A 16,408-nucleotide genomic window follows, 5' to 3' on the forward strand; every position below is an offset into this window, starting at 1 on the left:
ATCACCAGCTGTTTGTGAAGCAGCATTTTACAGTATTGAATGTATATGTGATGACTGTTTTACTTGAATATTTATTTTATGTTTTCTAACAGAATATTTGGGATTGTGCACAATTTTCCCTCTTGACATTTCCTCTTTTTCTTGAATTTCAGTTGTACATCTGTTATAAAAATATCTAACAAAGATCCAGAAAATGCATATTTTCACATGCTGGTTTTATTTCCCAAATTACCTTAAATGTAAAAATATAATTAGGTTCATCATAGTTGTAATTTTTGCAAATGCTGCCTCTCAAAGGTAGTGGCATCAGTATCAAAACAATTAGCTTTGATACCAATTTACAATGGAGAGGAAAAACATAGTTCTCGTTGTTTTCCAAGCAGGTCAGAGTAAAGCAAAAATGACAAAATAACCTGTGAAGGGTAACAGTTGCATTTTCAAATAAAGGTAAAATTTAAAAGATTCAACCACTGTTGTACGTTCCATCTTCTCCCATGCTGCAAAACTCTGTATTGTAGTCATGACAGTGCTACCTCCCCTAAAGTGGTACAAGTGTGATAGACTCAATGTGGCAACATCACTGTCAATCACAGGAGCAGAGTGTGTTTGTGTAAGTAAATATGTAGCCAGGTTTCATCTTATTCCACCCCCTCGTGGGAAATGCTGAATCTTTGGTCTGTCATTCTGCTTTTATATGTATCTATCTCTTTATTCTTTGAGAAGCTGTACTGGAAAAAGAGGATAAGGGAAACAAAGCCTTCTCAAGAATTATTACAGGCAGGGAAAAATAGTAATGTTCTAATGTTCATATGCAGAGGCTAATAAGGATTTGTCCTCATTCTTCCTTACACTCTGTGAAATGGACCCTAGCAGCCTCTGCTTTACTTTATGGAGTGGTTAATGTAGCATTAAACTTCAGTGCAAATCGGTTACCTTGCAAGAGGTGCTGCTTCTTGAGCAGTCTTATGCTCAGGCTTCTCATCTTCTCTCAAGCAAAGTGTTACATTTGGGCTCCAAGCTGTTTCCATCTTTGCTGTTGCTGCATTTCTCTCTTCTTGTACATACAATGCAGCAGAAACTGCAACCATCTGTACTTTGAGAAAGAGATGCATTCCATACTTCACCTGTTTCTTCATGGTTTTACTTTTAAATGGGAGAGTAGAAGCCTAACTTCTAGGTGATCTGTGTTGGCAGAAGAGCATTCATGTAACACTTAATTAGCATCCTGAAAATAATATTGAACATTTGATCTTGGGAAATATGTCCTTGTACAGGATGTGTGTCTGGAATTCTTGTTTCGCACTGGCTGAAGTATTTTACTTGTTTTCCTTCCATCAGAGAATGCTGGCAAAACTCACCAATGTACTGTAACAGCTGTTTCAGTCATTTTATAGAAACCTGAAATAAGCTTAGTTAATATTCAGAACTGTAGGCCCACAGTGAACCGAATTCTAACCTTTTGGTTTTGGTTCAGCCTTGGCTTTTGGGGATCTCATCAGCATTTTGGTTGTGCATATTTAAAAGCTAAGTAGTTGTTCTCTGAAAAAATTTTTTTGAAGAAACAATAGATTTGAATCAGCCTAAATCCTGCTGCCTTAGGAGCTGATCATACTATAGCACTGGATGGTGATTGCGTTCTCATTGACTCTGGAAACCTGTTCTGGTTCCGTCATTCTCCAGCCTTAAGTAATAGCCGCTTTCTGTTGTGATTTCCTTCTGGGTTTGGATTCCATCCTGATGATTTCACATGATGTGAGGGATAAAATTAACTAATATATTCAGTGGTATTGGTTGTTTTTTAAAATTTATTTTAGTTTTGAAGCATGTTCTAGTTCACTATGATTTCTAAACGACAATTTCTTCTTAACAAATTATACGGATTTGTCTAATCTGCTTTTTACATTACTCAGCTTATAAAATGGCTGCTGATTGAAGATACTAATAGAGCACAGAGCTAACACCCCTTTTCTGGATAATCAAGATGGTTTTATGGTCTTTTGATTGTCCTTCAGGAAGATACACTTTGGTTTATATTTGGGTTATGATTTGAAAGTTATTCTCATATGACTAAGGCTGAATTCTTTCTATAATAGCATGGTTACCTGAAAACCAGATATAACAATAGATTTAGGCTGACAAATAGCAGTTCTCATGGTTATTATGTATATTAAGATAAAAGCTGTTCAGTCAAACAAGAAGCATAGTAACAGCAGTTGGGTGTTCTTCTAGTATTTGTAACAGATCTAGTCATGCTGAGCTCAAGCTGTCTCTAAGTTTTATTTCCTTTGAATTGTACACCAGGAATTTCTGTGGGCAGAAATACTTGGATTAGCTATCTGTTAGCATAACCTTTTTCTTTCCTCGAATTCTCTTTACTGAAAATCCATTATTGTTCACTGTGATTCCTGTCAAATGAGTCTTGTCATGGAGGCATTAGAATTCAGCTTCTGCTGAATTAATTTATTTTTTCTTTTCCAGAATGGCAAAATGTTTGGAGTGTGTCAGAAAACAAAAATCTTTTTTGTTTTTGGGAACCTTTTTAAAAAGATAGATAAGAAACATCTTGCACTTCACAGTTTTTGATAGGCTTTCAGATCTTAATGTTCTCAAGATGCTAGTGTGTCAGCTGTCACTTTCTTTGTTGATCTATAGACAAGGGTGAATTTGGCTTATCTCGCTTATCTCCTTTCTAGGTTAAGTGATCAAAGCGAGTTAGTGTGATGTAAAGTAGATAAAATGTTTTGGAAAGCTTTAGTTATTTTCATAGACAAAGCAAGGATTTGTGATCAGCTAAACATTAATGATATGCTTAATGTTCTTATTTTTAAAAAAACGGACAAACTCTGGAACACTGCAACTTTTGAATTCTTGGTGGTAGTGTTTATTAGACAAGGAGAAAGAGTGGGAGTAAACAGAAATCACTTCGTACCACCCACCAACTGTCTTTCTTGGTAGTACAGCATTTATATTGGCCTTGTAGAATGATAGGTCTGCTTTGGATGTATTTTCCAGGATGATGCTCAAGGAGAAGCTAGTTCCTTATACTGACACACTACTGCCTGTTGTACAGATTCTTTTTTAAATACAGATGGAAAATGATGGGACGTACAACAAGGGCAAATTACATACATTAGCTTTGTCTTCATCTTTCCTCTTTCCCTGCCTCCCTTTCCTGTGTGCGGATTGGTGTATGTGTTCTTATTCTGTTCAGTTTTTGAGGGCTGATTCTGCTGGTTTTCTGAGACCAGGCTTCCTAAGGTGTGAGACTGTCAAGTGAGACATTTAGATAGGGACTTAAGCTGCCAAAAATCACTTAAAGTGGAAAGAGGCAGCTAGGTGTACACAGCTTCCTGTGATTGACAGTGGTTTTGCTTCCTCAGAGAGCGATAACGCTTGCTTTATAAAATCTTGTTTTGTAGACTGGGAGAAGAGGAAGGACTCCTACAATTGCAGTAATGGTATGTAATTTTTCCTCGCAGAGTGGTTATAATCCTAACAGGTTTCTATCACATTTTAATACAAATTTGTTTTTCCTTAGTAGTCCAAGAGAAAAAGCAGCACCTTTTAATGTTTTTGTTTTTAATTTACTACTTCTTACTGTTGGGATTCAAATCAAAATTACTTCAATGCAGAGGGACATAGGTGAATAAAGAAAAACATAAGTGGACAGAAGAGCAGATCAGCATGTATATTGCCAAATATGTAAACTGGAGAGTGTTGGTTCTCTAAATGTGCAAATTGAGAATTCTTTTCTAGTTCTGTTGTATCTATGAGTCTAGGGAAGATTATATCCTTGTATAAATGGATAATTTTTATATAGATAAGATTTGCTGTAATCAGGCAGACTGAAAATGGGGAAATAGGCATGGAATGTAGTTTATCAGAGAACAACAATTCTAATGGTATATGAGTTTTACCACGTTCACTATGTTATCTATATTTAAAATGGGGGATTGGCAACTTACCATGTAGATAAACCCTATGTGGTTCATTCTTTTAATTCACAGAACAATTGCAAATAAAATTTTGTCAAATATTAATGAGTAATATTTGTGTCCTGGAATGTTGGGTTGAAAAACAAGACTTCAAAAAAATCTTTATTTTCTCTGTAGGGGACAGGTCATCAACATGCGGTACCTGGAATACTTTGAGAAAATACTTCATTTTATCAAGGACAGGATCCTGGTTTATCATGGGTAAATTATAAAGTTTTTTTTCCCTGCTTCGGTCCCCTGGTAATAGTGATCTGAAATTTACATAATATTAATTTCAGAAAGTCTGTGATATTCTTTTCTTAATTTTAGTAAGTTCTGGTTTCTTTAGTATATGTAATTGTTTTAATTCTATTGGAAATGGAAAATCATACTCATTACTACATAAAGAAACTTAAACTAATAGGAGAAGAAACACTGTGAATTACAGTGCACCTGGAAACTAATAACTGTTTTGAATTTATAGCCATGGTTCTGTCACGATTTGATCTCTGTTCTTTCTAAGCATATGATTATTAAAGATGTTTGGTTTCCTCCTGGTAGAACCTAGTACAGTTTATCTGACTATTGAGATTGATTTATTAAGAAGTAGAAGTGAGGAAAAAAGGAAAAAAATATATGGAAGGTTACTTTCATTGAAACAGGTGTTGGTCAAGTAGTTTTACATGAGCAGAGAATCTTTACTCCCTTTTACATAAATGGGTTGGTAGATGTCCTGGAACTGAAGACAGTTGCAGACTCTTGAACGAAGAATGTGGCTAAAAATAGTATGAAAATTGACGTTGTCATCCATACTGAATCCTTTTTCTCAGTATTCTGATAACGTTAAAAAACTAACAAACTCATACACACTCATGCAAACAGTTTGATGCATTAGAGTAGCCACTAGCAAGATAGAGTAGTTAATTGGAGTGAGATAAATCTGAATACTCAAATTGATGTTTGAAGCTGAAAAAAACAAGCTGAGCTGATATAGGAGAAAATGATTTTTTGAAATACAGGAGAGTGTGTGGACAAGTGTAAAGGAAACAATTTTCAGAAAATAATTGACTTTAAATAACTTACTTCACCATGGCTGATTAAGCTAAAGATATGTGAATTTCCAGAAATGCTACATATGTTCAACTGTTGCATTTCATATTTAATTTTTTTCTAGTGCTAATAATCCAAAAGGACTGCTAGAAGTTCGAGAAGCTTTGGAAAAGGTACATAAAGTAGAAGATCTTCTTCCCATAATGAAGGTAAATGAAAGAAAAACTTTAATATATGGTAAAAATAATAAAATGTTATCTGGGAGACATCCAGTTCCTCATAATAAAACCATTGCATATAAACTTAAAATGAGTAACTGGAAATACTAGCTCAGGTTACTCCAAATCTGCATATGTAGGGTTGGACCTTTCTTTTGATATGTGCAGATGGGTGATGTATATTTGAAACCCTTGGCCTAACTGTGAATTGGTAACAAAAAAATGGGAAAACAAAATGTTGTATGTAATTATTTTAAGCCAGCCTTCTCAACTGAGTTTCTGATCAAATGTGCCATAAAGGGCTCATTCTATGCCTGTACAATAGGAAGGAAAAAAATTGATGTGCCTGAAAGATAGGAATATGGAAGCTCTTTTTACTTCAGTTTTACTGCTCCAGGTGGCTATATGGTGGGGCTGGCAGGGGGAAGTGGGGGAGTTAGTTGTGCTTAGTGGCTGATAGCTAAAATGACATCCTGGATAACATTCTTGTGCTTTAGAAGTCTTGTCAAAAAAGGAGTGGGAAACTTGCAGGTTTTCTTCCTGCTAGTGGTGATCTTTGTAGAAAGCCTTTTGGATATATGACCTGCAAATGATTAACACTCTTAAGTATTAAGACATGAGCTGGGTTTAAATAAAAGGTGTTCCCCTTCTCCTCCCCTTCTTCCAAATTAATCTAGGATGAGCAGTGTGTAGCTCTTTGGGTTTGGGGAAACACTGTTACAAAGTATGTCTTTTTAAAGGATTGTACAGGGTTATAATTAGAACAGGATAAAATTTGGGAAGAAACAGTCTTTCTAAACAGAGACAAATTCATTGCTTTCTTATCTTGTGTGTCCACACTGGAATTTCGTATCTAAGCAAAGGAGCTGGGTTGCCATAGAGCAGAGTTCTCTGAAGCTGCATTGCTGCTACTCCTGACAGACTGTCTGGGTTTGGATGTGTGCTTGATAGTAAAGCTCACTCATGCACTGCAAATATCTTTGCAGAATCTATGTGGCTTAAGAACTAAAGTTTTCTACAGGTTTTTATATGTTGTGAATATATGTCCTTTGAAGACACCCTAATTTTGGAGATCCTTTTTATACTGCTGTCTTGTTCTTGGCCTTGAAAGATGAAGCCAAGTGGACATGAACTGAACCTAAACAAAAGTTTGTGCTGAAAAGGTAGTAGATGTTGGGGTGGATGGCCAACTAAGTGTTCCCTACTGACATGCAAATGTACAAGTAGGACCCTGTAGAGCATGTAATATGGTTACCTTTGAATTGTAGGCCAGAAAAAGTGCTACTAGTGGAGTTAAAAATACAGGTTAATCCAAGAGAATGATGAAAATATATAAACATAGTAGGCTGTACATTATTATTTTGTAATAAATATCTTAACTGGCAGCAAATACTCTTCTGAGTTTCCATAACCTGTGCATTTCGATCTGGTTTGAGTCTCCTGCATCCCATTCCAAACCGTATCAAAGTGGAATGCTGTCTCATTAGAGGATTTTTGTTCTTTTAAGTGCAAATTCTCTTAAAACATCCTTGATCACAGGTTCTGTGTTAAAATAAATAACAGCCTGAGTAAACTCTAGTGCGTACTAGTCATTATTAGTGCCTATATAAAATGAACGTCTTTGTAATAATGAAGCAATTTGGTTATCTGGGTAGCTGGGGAATGCTGTATGTGGAAAGCTGGGCTTTTGACTTAAATGCAGTTTTGCCTGGTTTATACAGCTCTCTGGCTACAGAGTTATTCTTAGGTAATGTAGCTTTGTAAAATTCTTAAACCTAGAGATATTTTGCTTTTGATGAGGATAAACATCAGTTGAAACTGGATCACAATTAAGAAACTGTTGCTTTGAGTTGTGTTGTGGAATTCACACTTCACAATTCACAGGACTAATGCAGCCACTTCTTAGTGTAAATATAAAGTGGGCTCTCAAATACCTGCTTTTGCATTTACATTGTTGCACCAAAAGGTTACCATCAACATGCAACTTGGGGAGAAATCTGTACAACTTGAACTGCTTTGTGCAGTTGATTTTCATAAACAGTGCTTTTTATTCAGTATTTAGTTTTAAAGTTGAATGCCAATATGCCTTATTCAGTATTTATGGTTTCTATTCAGAAGGAAATAAAGGATGAACAAAATAATGCAACTGACAGTAACTTTGTTCTGTTCCCTAAGTTTATCCATTTTCATTTCTACTCCATATATTTTAGGTGCTCCAAAGCAATAGGTCAGAAGTCTGTCTCTGCTACCTCTAATATTACTTTTCTTTTTCTTTTGAAAGCAGTTTAACAGTAAAACCAGAGATGGGTTTACTGTGAACACAAAAGTCCCCAGCCTCAAGGATCAAGGGAAAGAATATGATGGATTCACAATTACGATAACAGGAGATAAGTACGTTTGCTATTTTCAGGGGTCAGGGTACATTAAGCAATGATGAACTATTAGCAATTAATTGTCTGAAATCCCATTTCTGTTTGCATAAAGTGGGTTTTGTTTTTCAATAGTGGCATTTTTGTAAATAGCTAAAGTTTATTCAGTTGAGGACTTGATTCCTGTTGTGTTTTTGATGAAAAGGGAATATGGATAACACTGAGAGAGTAAGCCTGATTGAATTGATTCTCTAACATACAGCACAAAAGTGAAAAGAGACCTTGTTTTTCATCTTAGACTATAAAATGCTTAAAGGGGAAAAATATCAAAAACCTCAGTCTTTACACATATCAGAATACATTTCTTCTTGTGAGACCTTGTCTTTTTGTTGACTGAGAAGTCCTGAATGGAATGGAAATTTCTGTGGTCTAAGAAGAGAAGAGACTCTCTTCTGTTTGAGATTTTGGCCTTTTTTATGTTTGAGATGTTTGCAGACCTTCTATCTGCAAGTGAAAATTTAAATAGTACCTGAATGTATAAGAATACAATAAGGAGGCTTTGGGTCACTCTCTGGGTGAGATAGTAAATTTCTCACTATATGGATTCTGATTCCTTGTTTTTCTGAAGAATGAGCATTAGTCTGATGTGCAGAAGTTCTGTCCTGCTATTAAATAAAAACTTTTTTAAATGAAATTTAAAGTTCTATGCAATGGAATTTTTCCTAGAATTTATGTGCTTTCAATGAGTGGCATGGAAGCTAAACTTCTCTGCTAAAATGCTAATGTGTCCCTTTGTTTTTCATTTTACATTCTAAACCATAGGCCTATATACAGTGTAATGACATTAAATATATGGCTTCACTATTTTGAAGAAAATATTTCAGTGTTAGTAAAATATCCTAACTTTGTTCTGCACAAATTTTGTTCAGTATCACTCAGTCTGTTTTGATCCATAGTTTGTAACTATGCTTTATACCAAAACAATCCCATTTTGGTAGTTTAGAAATGAAGAAAACTACACTCTACATTCTATACAAAAATCTTAAGCCTGTGAAGATGCTTTAAAATTTCATATTTCTTTTTTTTTACCCAAAATGTTTAAGTGAAACATTAATGCTTGTCAGGTATTCTTCAATGGAAATACTTTATCTGTGATTAAGTGGCAGTCTTTATATATTTTTTTAAACTTAGAATGTGATGTAGTATTTTTAATTCAGTGATTTTGGGGTTTTTTAATTAAACAGGAAGTAATGCACATTTTCTTCTACTTACAGACAATGATAGGAAAAAGGTTATGTGTAACTGTATTACATTTGTAGTTTACCTTGGATATGCATCAAGTTCTGTTTAAACAATTTCCTACCTCCTTTTCTTTTTCAACTGCTTAACAGAGTGGGGAACATACTATTTTCAGTAGAAACTCAGACGACAGAAGAGAGAACACAGCTGTATCATGCAGAAATAGATGCGCTATATAAAGATCTAACAGCTAAAGGAAAAATTCTAATTCTGTCTGCAGAGCTGGGGGTAAGGCTGTTCTAGTGGAAATTATTAATTCCTTGATAAAATCCTATTATGTTTTTATACTCTCTGTTTAACAGTCACTGTTCTAATACTTTTTGACAGAGTTCTTAAGTAATGAAGTTACTTAAACCCAATTATGACAAATAGCATAAGAAGTTGCTATAATTCTATCTGTTACTTTAAAATTTGCTGTGCTTTGCCTGCAGTACTAGAGAGTGTCCAGGCAAGGGCTCAGTATCACAGTATGTTCTGTTCTTTGTTTTTTGTCATGGGTCTGTGTTCACCTTTGTTGTCATCCTTCTAAGTACTGTTTAGGATTTGACTTGTGGTGGTTACATATGAGTAACATGAATCCATGAGAAGTACTAGAATTGTGTTTGTGTTGATTTGATGTGCAAGGACAATCTGACTACATCTGAGCTTGTGCATTTTCTTTTTAATCCTTTAATACAGTGTAGATGAACTATGTTTCACCTATATGTTGAAGATACAACAGAGCAGTTTGCTTAAATATCTGTTAATCAAACTCCAACTTCACAGTTTGACATTTTCACATTTGAAATGGTTCTTAAACAAAAGATAATTGCAATAACATAAGACCTTGGAATGTGTACCTGGCTATAAGATTAATTCACTTTTTTTTTTCTCTCAGGAAGTAGATGCTGTTTGCAACTTGATCCTGTCATTAGTTTATTACTTCTATAATTTAATGCCACTTTCAAGAGGATCTAGGTTAGTGTTTGTATTCATTGTGTCTGTTACCTTGGATGCATGCTGTACAATGCCCATGTGTTGTAGTATCTTAATATATTTTTTTATATAAATAAGTTCTGGGTAGAGCTGTGTGTCCTTCACAGTCTCTCTTTTAGTGCTGCCATGACAATGGGAACTGACTTAGCACTGTTTTAAAGACTAGTTTGTAATTGCTGATGATAACTATTCATAGCTGCATGTATATTTAAAGTGATGAGTAGTCTGTATTTATAGACAAAAGCTCACATGTTGAGAAGTGTCATTTTTAAATTGTAATGTTTGGTTTTCTAACCTATATTGTGTTACACCACTGTAATTTCACTTAGGAAGCTTTTCTGAAAAATGTATTTAAGAAGAAATATACTTTGAGATAACTTAGTTTAATAAAATATACCAAATTATTATTTGAGTAAAATATTGCAGCTGTTAGTGTCACCAAATGAAACTGTACTATAGAGTTCCATATGTCACAGAACTCTTCAACTAGAATTCTAGTTTAATGCAAACCTGGTTACATCTGAGATTATTATGGATCTCTGTTCCACAAAGCACTTAGTATCATTAATCTTACTACTAGATACAGTACAAAAAACCCCCAAAAACATGAGATTTTGTGGTTTTGTAATCAGATTTTGCCTTTACGTTATAGAACGTCAAAATTACGAGAAATTCTGTCTGGGATTCACAGTTCAAAAAAAATCAAGTTCAAAATTAAGTAACTGAACAGCTTTACAGTTCCTCTAGCTCTATTGCAGTAGAGTTCACAAACTCTGCTGGGCTACAGCTAATCTTCTTGGGAACAGGAGTTTGCTTTGTTTTCAGCCCTGTTGAGTCTTAAGAACTCCAAAGTCTGAAAATATGATTCTGACTAATGTAGAAACAGTAGTTAAACTCCATAGGCTCATAACTTCATTCTAGTGATGTTGGAAAGTAACAGTGATTTCACTTTTTAAGTGTTTTGTGCTTGGCTTTTTCCTTCTAAATTAGGTATCACAGTAATCTTTACTAGCCTTTTATGAAACAATACTGTGTTCCATTTGTTTTGTAGTCTAAAGTAGCATCATGGAAACACTTCTACTGCATTTGTTGTTTTTAATTTTTTTTTTTTTAGTGTGATAGCTTATTCAGTGATAATGGGAGCACTAATGGCAAGTGGAAAAGAAGTATCAGGAAAAATCCCTAAAGGCAAGGCAAGTATCAAAATATCAAAGTACACTAGTTCAGTCTTGATGGAGGAAGTAATACCTGTAAATGTGGGGAAAGAGCTGTAAGAATGAACAGAAGTTACGTGCTTATTTGCTGGAGATGGGTTGGGTACATACTGTGATAACTTGCAGCCTGAAAGAGTGTTGAAAATTCCATTGCAGTTCTGACAGCAGATGAATTTGGAGATGGTATGTGCAATAATTTGGATTAGTCAGATTGTAGCAGTTTGGTCCCACAGGCATTACACATCTGTTCCTGACGCATTTCCAGTGTGCTGAGCTGCTCTTTTCAGCTTGCTTTGAGAAGGGTTCTGAGAATACTGGGACAGAATTAGTGACTCTTCTGGCATACAGTAGAAATCTTCTGTCTATTCTCTCAGTGTATTGTAGAGCTTTTAGGGCTTGGTAAGCAGAAATGTATTTCCGACTTCTCTGGATTTCTCCCTCTCCTCTGTGTTCTGCTGAATTTAAAGTAATTCCTAGTTTTTAAGTGACTACGTCTGAACATTAGACCAGCTTAATAAAGTGATTATACTTGAACATTATACCAACTTGCTAAACAAAGGATTTCCTTTTCTTCAACAATTGGGTTGTTAGCTGTGTTACCTTTTCAGTATGAAAGGAGTGAGAACACCTCTGTCTCTTTACAATGTATTGTCAAAAGAATGAGTAAAATGCCAGTGAGAATCCAAGCTGTTAAAGAAAATACCCTGCATGGATAGCTGAAGAAAGGGTTACTATCCCTTTTGTTCTAGAAAGCCCTGAAAACAATGTACTCCTTTGAGTACAATGAACTCTAGTAGCTTTTAAGAGCAAACTGCCTTTGCTTTGCAGCAAGAAAGCTTCCTTTTCAGTATACCATTAAGTTGGTATCTTCCACATTCTGTGGGAGTTCAAGCTCAGGTAAAACACTTACGTGGGGTTTCTTAAGCATATTGTTAGGACTTGATGGAGCAGTATTTTGCTGACTGATTTTATGCAGGCAAGCAGAGTTTCAGGATTACTACTAAGCAGGATTTCTGACGTAGGGGAACATGGCGGACACCTTTACACTTAAGGGTTTTTCCTGAAATAGAATGCCTGAATACAAATAAACCTGTTTTTTAGGGAAGTTTTCACAGTGTGGAGGAAATTGTTTTCTCCAGTTGAATGAAACTGGAGTTTGTGTTTTGTCAGATTCCTTAGAAGGGCTAAGTTGGTCCCAAGCTTATGACAGCATGCATTTTCAGGCTGCTTTGAAGTCAAAGGTGCAGAGCAGTCAAGAGTCCAGTGTTGCCTGGCAGGTTGGTTAGTAGCCATGGCCAGTGTAGCTTCCAGTGTTGGTTGTGGTGGGTGTACAAACCCCACAGAGAATTTTAGTGCCTGGCATGAATGCTTCGAACTGGTGGTGAGGGACAAAGTAGTCTGGGCACAGACTGGTTAGTAAGCTTATTCCTGTCTTACCAAGAATATAGGTAGCATGCTCTCAGAGCCCCTTCTGAAGTTAGAGAAATTAAAAATCCTATAATTTCTTAAAATATTTTTTTATTTTGTTGCATTTTCAGCTGGTTGATTTTGAAGCAATGACAGCACCAGGGTCTGAAGCTTTTAGCAAAATAGCAAGGAGCTGGATGAATCTAAAAAGGTAAATATTTTTGTTCAGATGAAAGACTATATGTAAAATTAAAACCTATATTAAGAAATGTTACTTAGAAATTACAAGTTTAATAAAGGATTCAGTGTTTTTTTTTGCATTTACACACACAGTAGTGTATTTCTACTCTAACAGAGGAGTTAGTAGTGTAGACGTTTAGCTATGTGAGTATTATCCTCTGAGGAAATTATTTGGGTTAATATTTTCTTCATTTTGTCCAGTGGGTCAAATTTATCTCTCTATATTATGGCTTATCATTGGTAGATCTGACAATAAGTGAACAAAGCAAGGGGAGATTTTGACCCTTTTAAAAAATTCTTGTGGATCTCATCAAACTATATATCCAAAGTAATTTGCTTATCCTTTAGTGCTATTTTGATTTGGACAATTACTGTTTTCAAAGTAGATGGGCATTTTGACTATGGAGAATTACATTACTTAGTATAGGTGCATGACTTTCGTGCAATGCTTTAAATTTTGATTTTCATATACATTTATTCTTTAATACTGCATATATTGACAAGGACTTAATATTATGAATCTGGTGCATTTGGTGAGTTCCCTAGTGGTTATTCCCCATACAAAATCTAAAAATCAGGCCAGAGAACAGCACCAGTTCTAATATCCTTCAAGTCAAGGTCAGGACACTTAAAGGGATCTAAGAGAATTGGCCAAGGTCCTTAGAGGGCCATCTATAATCTTGGAAACATGGTACACATCAGGGGACATTCTTGGTGATTGCACGAAAGGAAATCTTGAGTTCCTCTTCAGGAAGGCCAAAAGTGAAACTGTGGGCTTGTCAGCCTCATTTTGGTCCCTGGGAAAATCTTGAAGTGAGTCCTCTATGAAAGCATTTCAGTTTATATGAAGGAAAAGGTCACAGAAAACAATCAATGTGAGTTTACCAAACGTTGTGTGACCCAATGATTGTTCTGTGATAAAAACTGAGTTTAGATTTGGGGATGGCGAGAGCAATCAGCTTTGTTTATTTTTACTTCAGCAAGGAGTCCCACAGTACTCTAATATCAAGATAGCACATTATGGTCTGGACTAAAGGACTATATGGATAAAAAGACGTTTGTATTAATCATATTTAGGGGGTACTCAGCACTTTAGACCACACCTAAAATACTGCATCTAGTTGCAGTAAAGGCTATGATAAGCCAGAACAAATTCAGTAGAGAGTTGCCAATGTGACCAGGGGTCTGGAGCATATGCCTTAATCAGGAGGGAGTTGGGCTTGTTCAGCCTGGAAAAGATAAGGCTTTGATCTAACAGCAGCTCTGCAGGACCTGTGAGTGCTTGGTGGGAAGACGAAAGGCGATGTGCGTGAGTTGAAACATTTAGACTTAGCATAATCTTTTCATTAGCAGACTGCCCAAAGAGGCTGTGCAGTCTCCATCCCTGGAGATTTTCAAGACTTGGCAGGACAAAGCCCTGACACCCTGATTTGACTTCTCGGTTGACCTTGCTTTGAGCAGCATCTTAGGGCACAGATCTCCTGAAGTCTGGTCCAACCTGAGTTATTCCTAGAGCCTGTGGAACTCTGCAGCTGCTCTTTGTGCCAAGTATCTCATACTGATCAGTGCTGTTTAACGTCATTATCAGGTGTTCTCAGCCTGGTGAATTTCACTAGACTATAAAATCCCTTCCTAAATGAAGAAGGCAAATAAGATTCAAGAACATCTTTATCAAACTCAGGCTAAAACTACTTGTAAATAAGTAAAATTCAGTATTCATTAAGGAGTGAAATTTCTAAACTACAGGAACAGCAAGTTGTGGTTTTTATTGAAAGTAGTCTGCACAAGTATTGAGACATGCTTGTCTTGGAAATACAAAATGTTTATTCTTCCCACAATATTTTAATGTAATTCTCTCACTTTTATGCTCTTCTTTACTAATCCTCTCTTCGTGCAGGTTTTGGTTTTGTGGGTTTGTTTTGGGTTTTTTTTAAGACATATCTTTATGAAAGAGAAACTTCCCTCTTGTGAATAAAGTCAGCTTAAGCCATTTCAGTGCTACCCATGTGTTTCTGACTCCCTCAGCTGTACTGCTGAAGCTTATGGGAATCTGTATCAAACCAGATCAGGGACCTCATTTGTGTCAAAAATAACCTTGTAAAAAATTTATTTTTAATCAAGACAATTTTGCCTATATTACCTATAGTATTGCTTTGTCATATTAGAGATGTATAATAAGAGAGGAAATGAGCCAGAGTGGAGAAAATGCTAAAGTTGGCTTTGCTTGGTGCTGAGAAAAACATCTGAAGAACTACAGCCCAAAGGACTTAATGTAATAATATGAAGGTAATTAGCCTGAGTGGCTAATTTGTCTGTGGTAGACAAATAATAGTGGATATGGTAAATAAGGCTAGAAGACTTAAAGCAATATTTTTTTTCTTCAACTTCTGCTGCTTTTGGAAGCTCTTTTTTGTAGTAATGGTTTTCATACTGTGTGGTGAGGAGGAGTCATGAAAAGCAAGAGCTGGTTCTGAACAACAGATTCTGAGAATTATAGAATCATTAAGGTTGGAAAAAACCTTTAAGATAATTGAATCCAATTGCTAATGCTGCTAATCCAGCACCACTGTATTCACCACTAAACCACGTCCCCTAGTGCTGCATCCACACACCCATTGAACACTTCCAGGAATAGTGATTCCACCACTTCCCTGGGCAACTTATTCCAATGTCTTCACCCTTCCCATGAAGAAGTATTTCCTACCATCCAATCTAAACCTTCCCTGGCAAAACTTGAGGCCATTTCCTCTGGTCTTGTCACTTGTTACTTGAGAGAAGAGACAAATCCCCACCTGGTTACATCCTCCTTTCAGGCAGTTGTAGAGGGCAAGAAGGTCCCCCCTGAGCCTCCTTTTCTCCAAGTTAAACAACCCCAGCTCTCTCAGCTGCTGCTCCTAAGACTTGTGCTCCAGGCACTTCACCAGCTCCACTGGCCTTTTCTGGACACACTCCAGCATCTCAATCCCCTTCTTGCAGTGAGGGGCCTAAACCTGGCCACAGGACTTGAGTTGTGGCCTCACCAGTGCCGAGTATGTGGGGGCAATCACTGCCCTGGTCCTGCTGGCCACACTATTGCTGATCCAGGCCAGGATGCCATTGGCCTTTTTGGCCACACTGCTGGCTCATGTTCAGCTACTGTCAACTGGCACCCACAGGTTCTTCTCTGCCCAGAAGCTTTCCAGCCACTCTGCCCCAAGCCTGCAGCATTGCATGGGGTTGATTCTTGATACAGGTCCCAAATTTGTTGGGAGAAGGGGATGAAGAGAAGTAGAGGTTAATGTGTTAACTTGCAGGTAAATAATGAAACTCATCAAAAAATAACTTTTTTTTTCTCTTTCAGTATTTCACCTTCTTACAAGAGCCTACCATCAGTATCAGAGACTTTTCCAACCCTGAGAACAATGATTGAAGTACTAAATACAGACTCATCTCATTGTCTAAAAAAAACTATAGTTGTTGTATAATTTATACAAATAAAAGGCCAAGAGGTACCGCTTCATAAGTTATTTTGAACGGCAAATTATGGTCAAAATTGTTTGATTTTGGTTTGGTTTTTTTTAATAGAACAAACTTAATGTTACTACTTAGCACTAAAGTAAAAGAAAACTTTCTGTGACCAAAGATACTAAAAAGGAAGTAGAACAACTGATTTTTCATATTAA

General features: G+C 36.2%; 1 protein-coding gene across 3 annotated transcripts in view; it reads left to right on the forward strand.

Annotated features, from left to right (window-relative positions):
• The window catches only part of TTC13 (tetratricopeptide repeat domain 13), a 39,962-nt gene extending 23,725 nt beyond the window's left edge, over window positions 1–16,237 (forward strand). Inside the window, exons 16-23 of one of the 3 annotated variants that reach the window (XM_085055435.1) lie at window positions 4,113–4,196; window positions 5,149–5,233; window positions 7,524–7,633; window positions 9,003–9,138; window positions 9,788–9,867; window positions 11,000–11,078; window positions 12,638–12,717; window positions 16,087–16,237. In XM_085055435.1, the coding sequence (XP_084911561.1) occupies window positions 4,113–4,196; window positions 5,149–5,233; window positions 7,524–7,633; window positions 9,003–9,138; window positions 9,788–9,867; window positions 11,000–11,078; window positions 12,638–12,717; window positions 16,087–16,210 (778 nt within the window). In that variant the 3' untranslated portion in view covers window positions 16,211–16,237. The remainder of the gene's footprint in view (window positions 1–4,112; window positions 4,197–5,148; window positions 5,234–7,523; window positions 7,634–9,002; window positions 9,139–9,787; window positions 9,868–10,999; window positions 11,079–12,637; window positions 12,718–16,086) is intronic. The other 2 variants (XM_085055436.1, XM_085055437.1) reach the window with 2 other exon arrangements.
• The last annotated feature ends 171 nt before the right edge of the window (window positions 16,238–16,408 follow it).

Source organism: Lichenostomus cassidix, chromosome 3 (genome assembly GCF_008360975.1).
Source record: "Lichenostomus cassidix isolate B80296 chromosome 3, HeHo_3.0, whole genome shotgun sequence".
Classification (NCBI taxonomy): Eukaryota; Metazoa; Chordata; class Aves; order Passeriformes; family Meliphagidae; genus Lichenostomus; species Lichenostomus cassidix.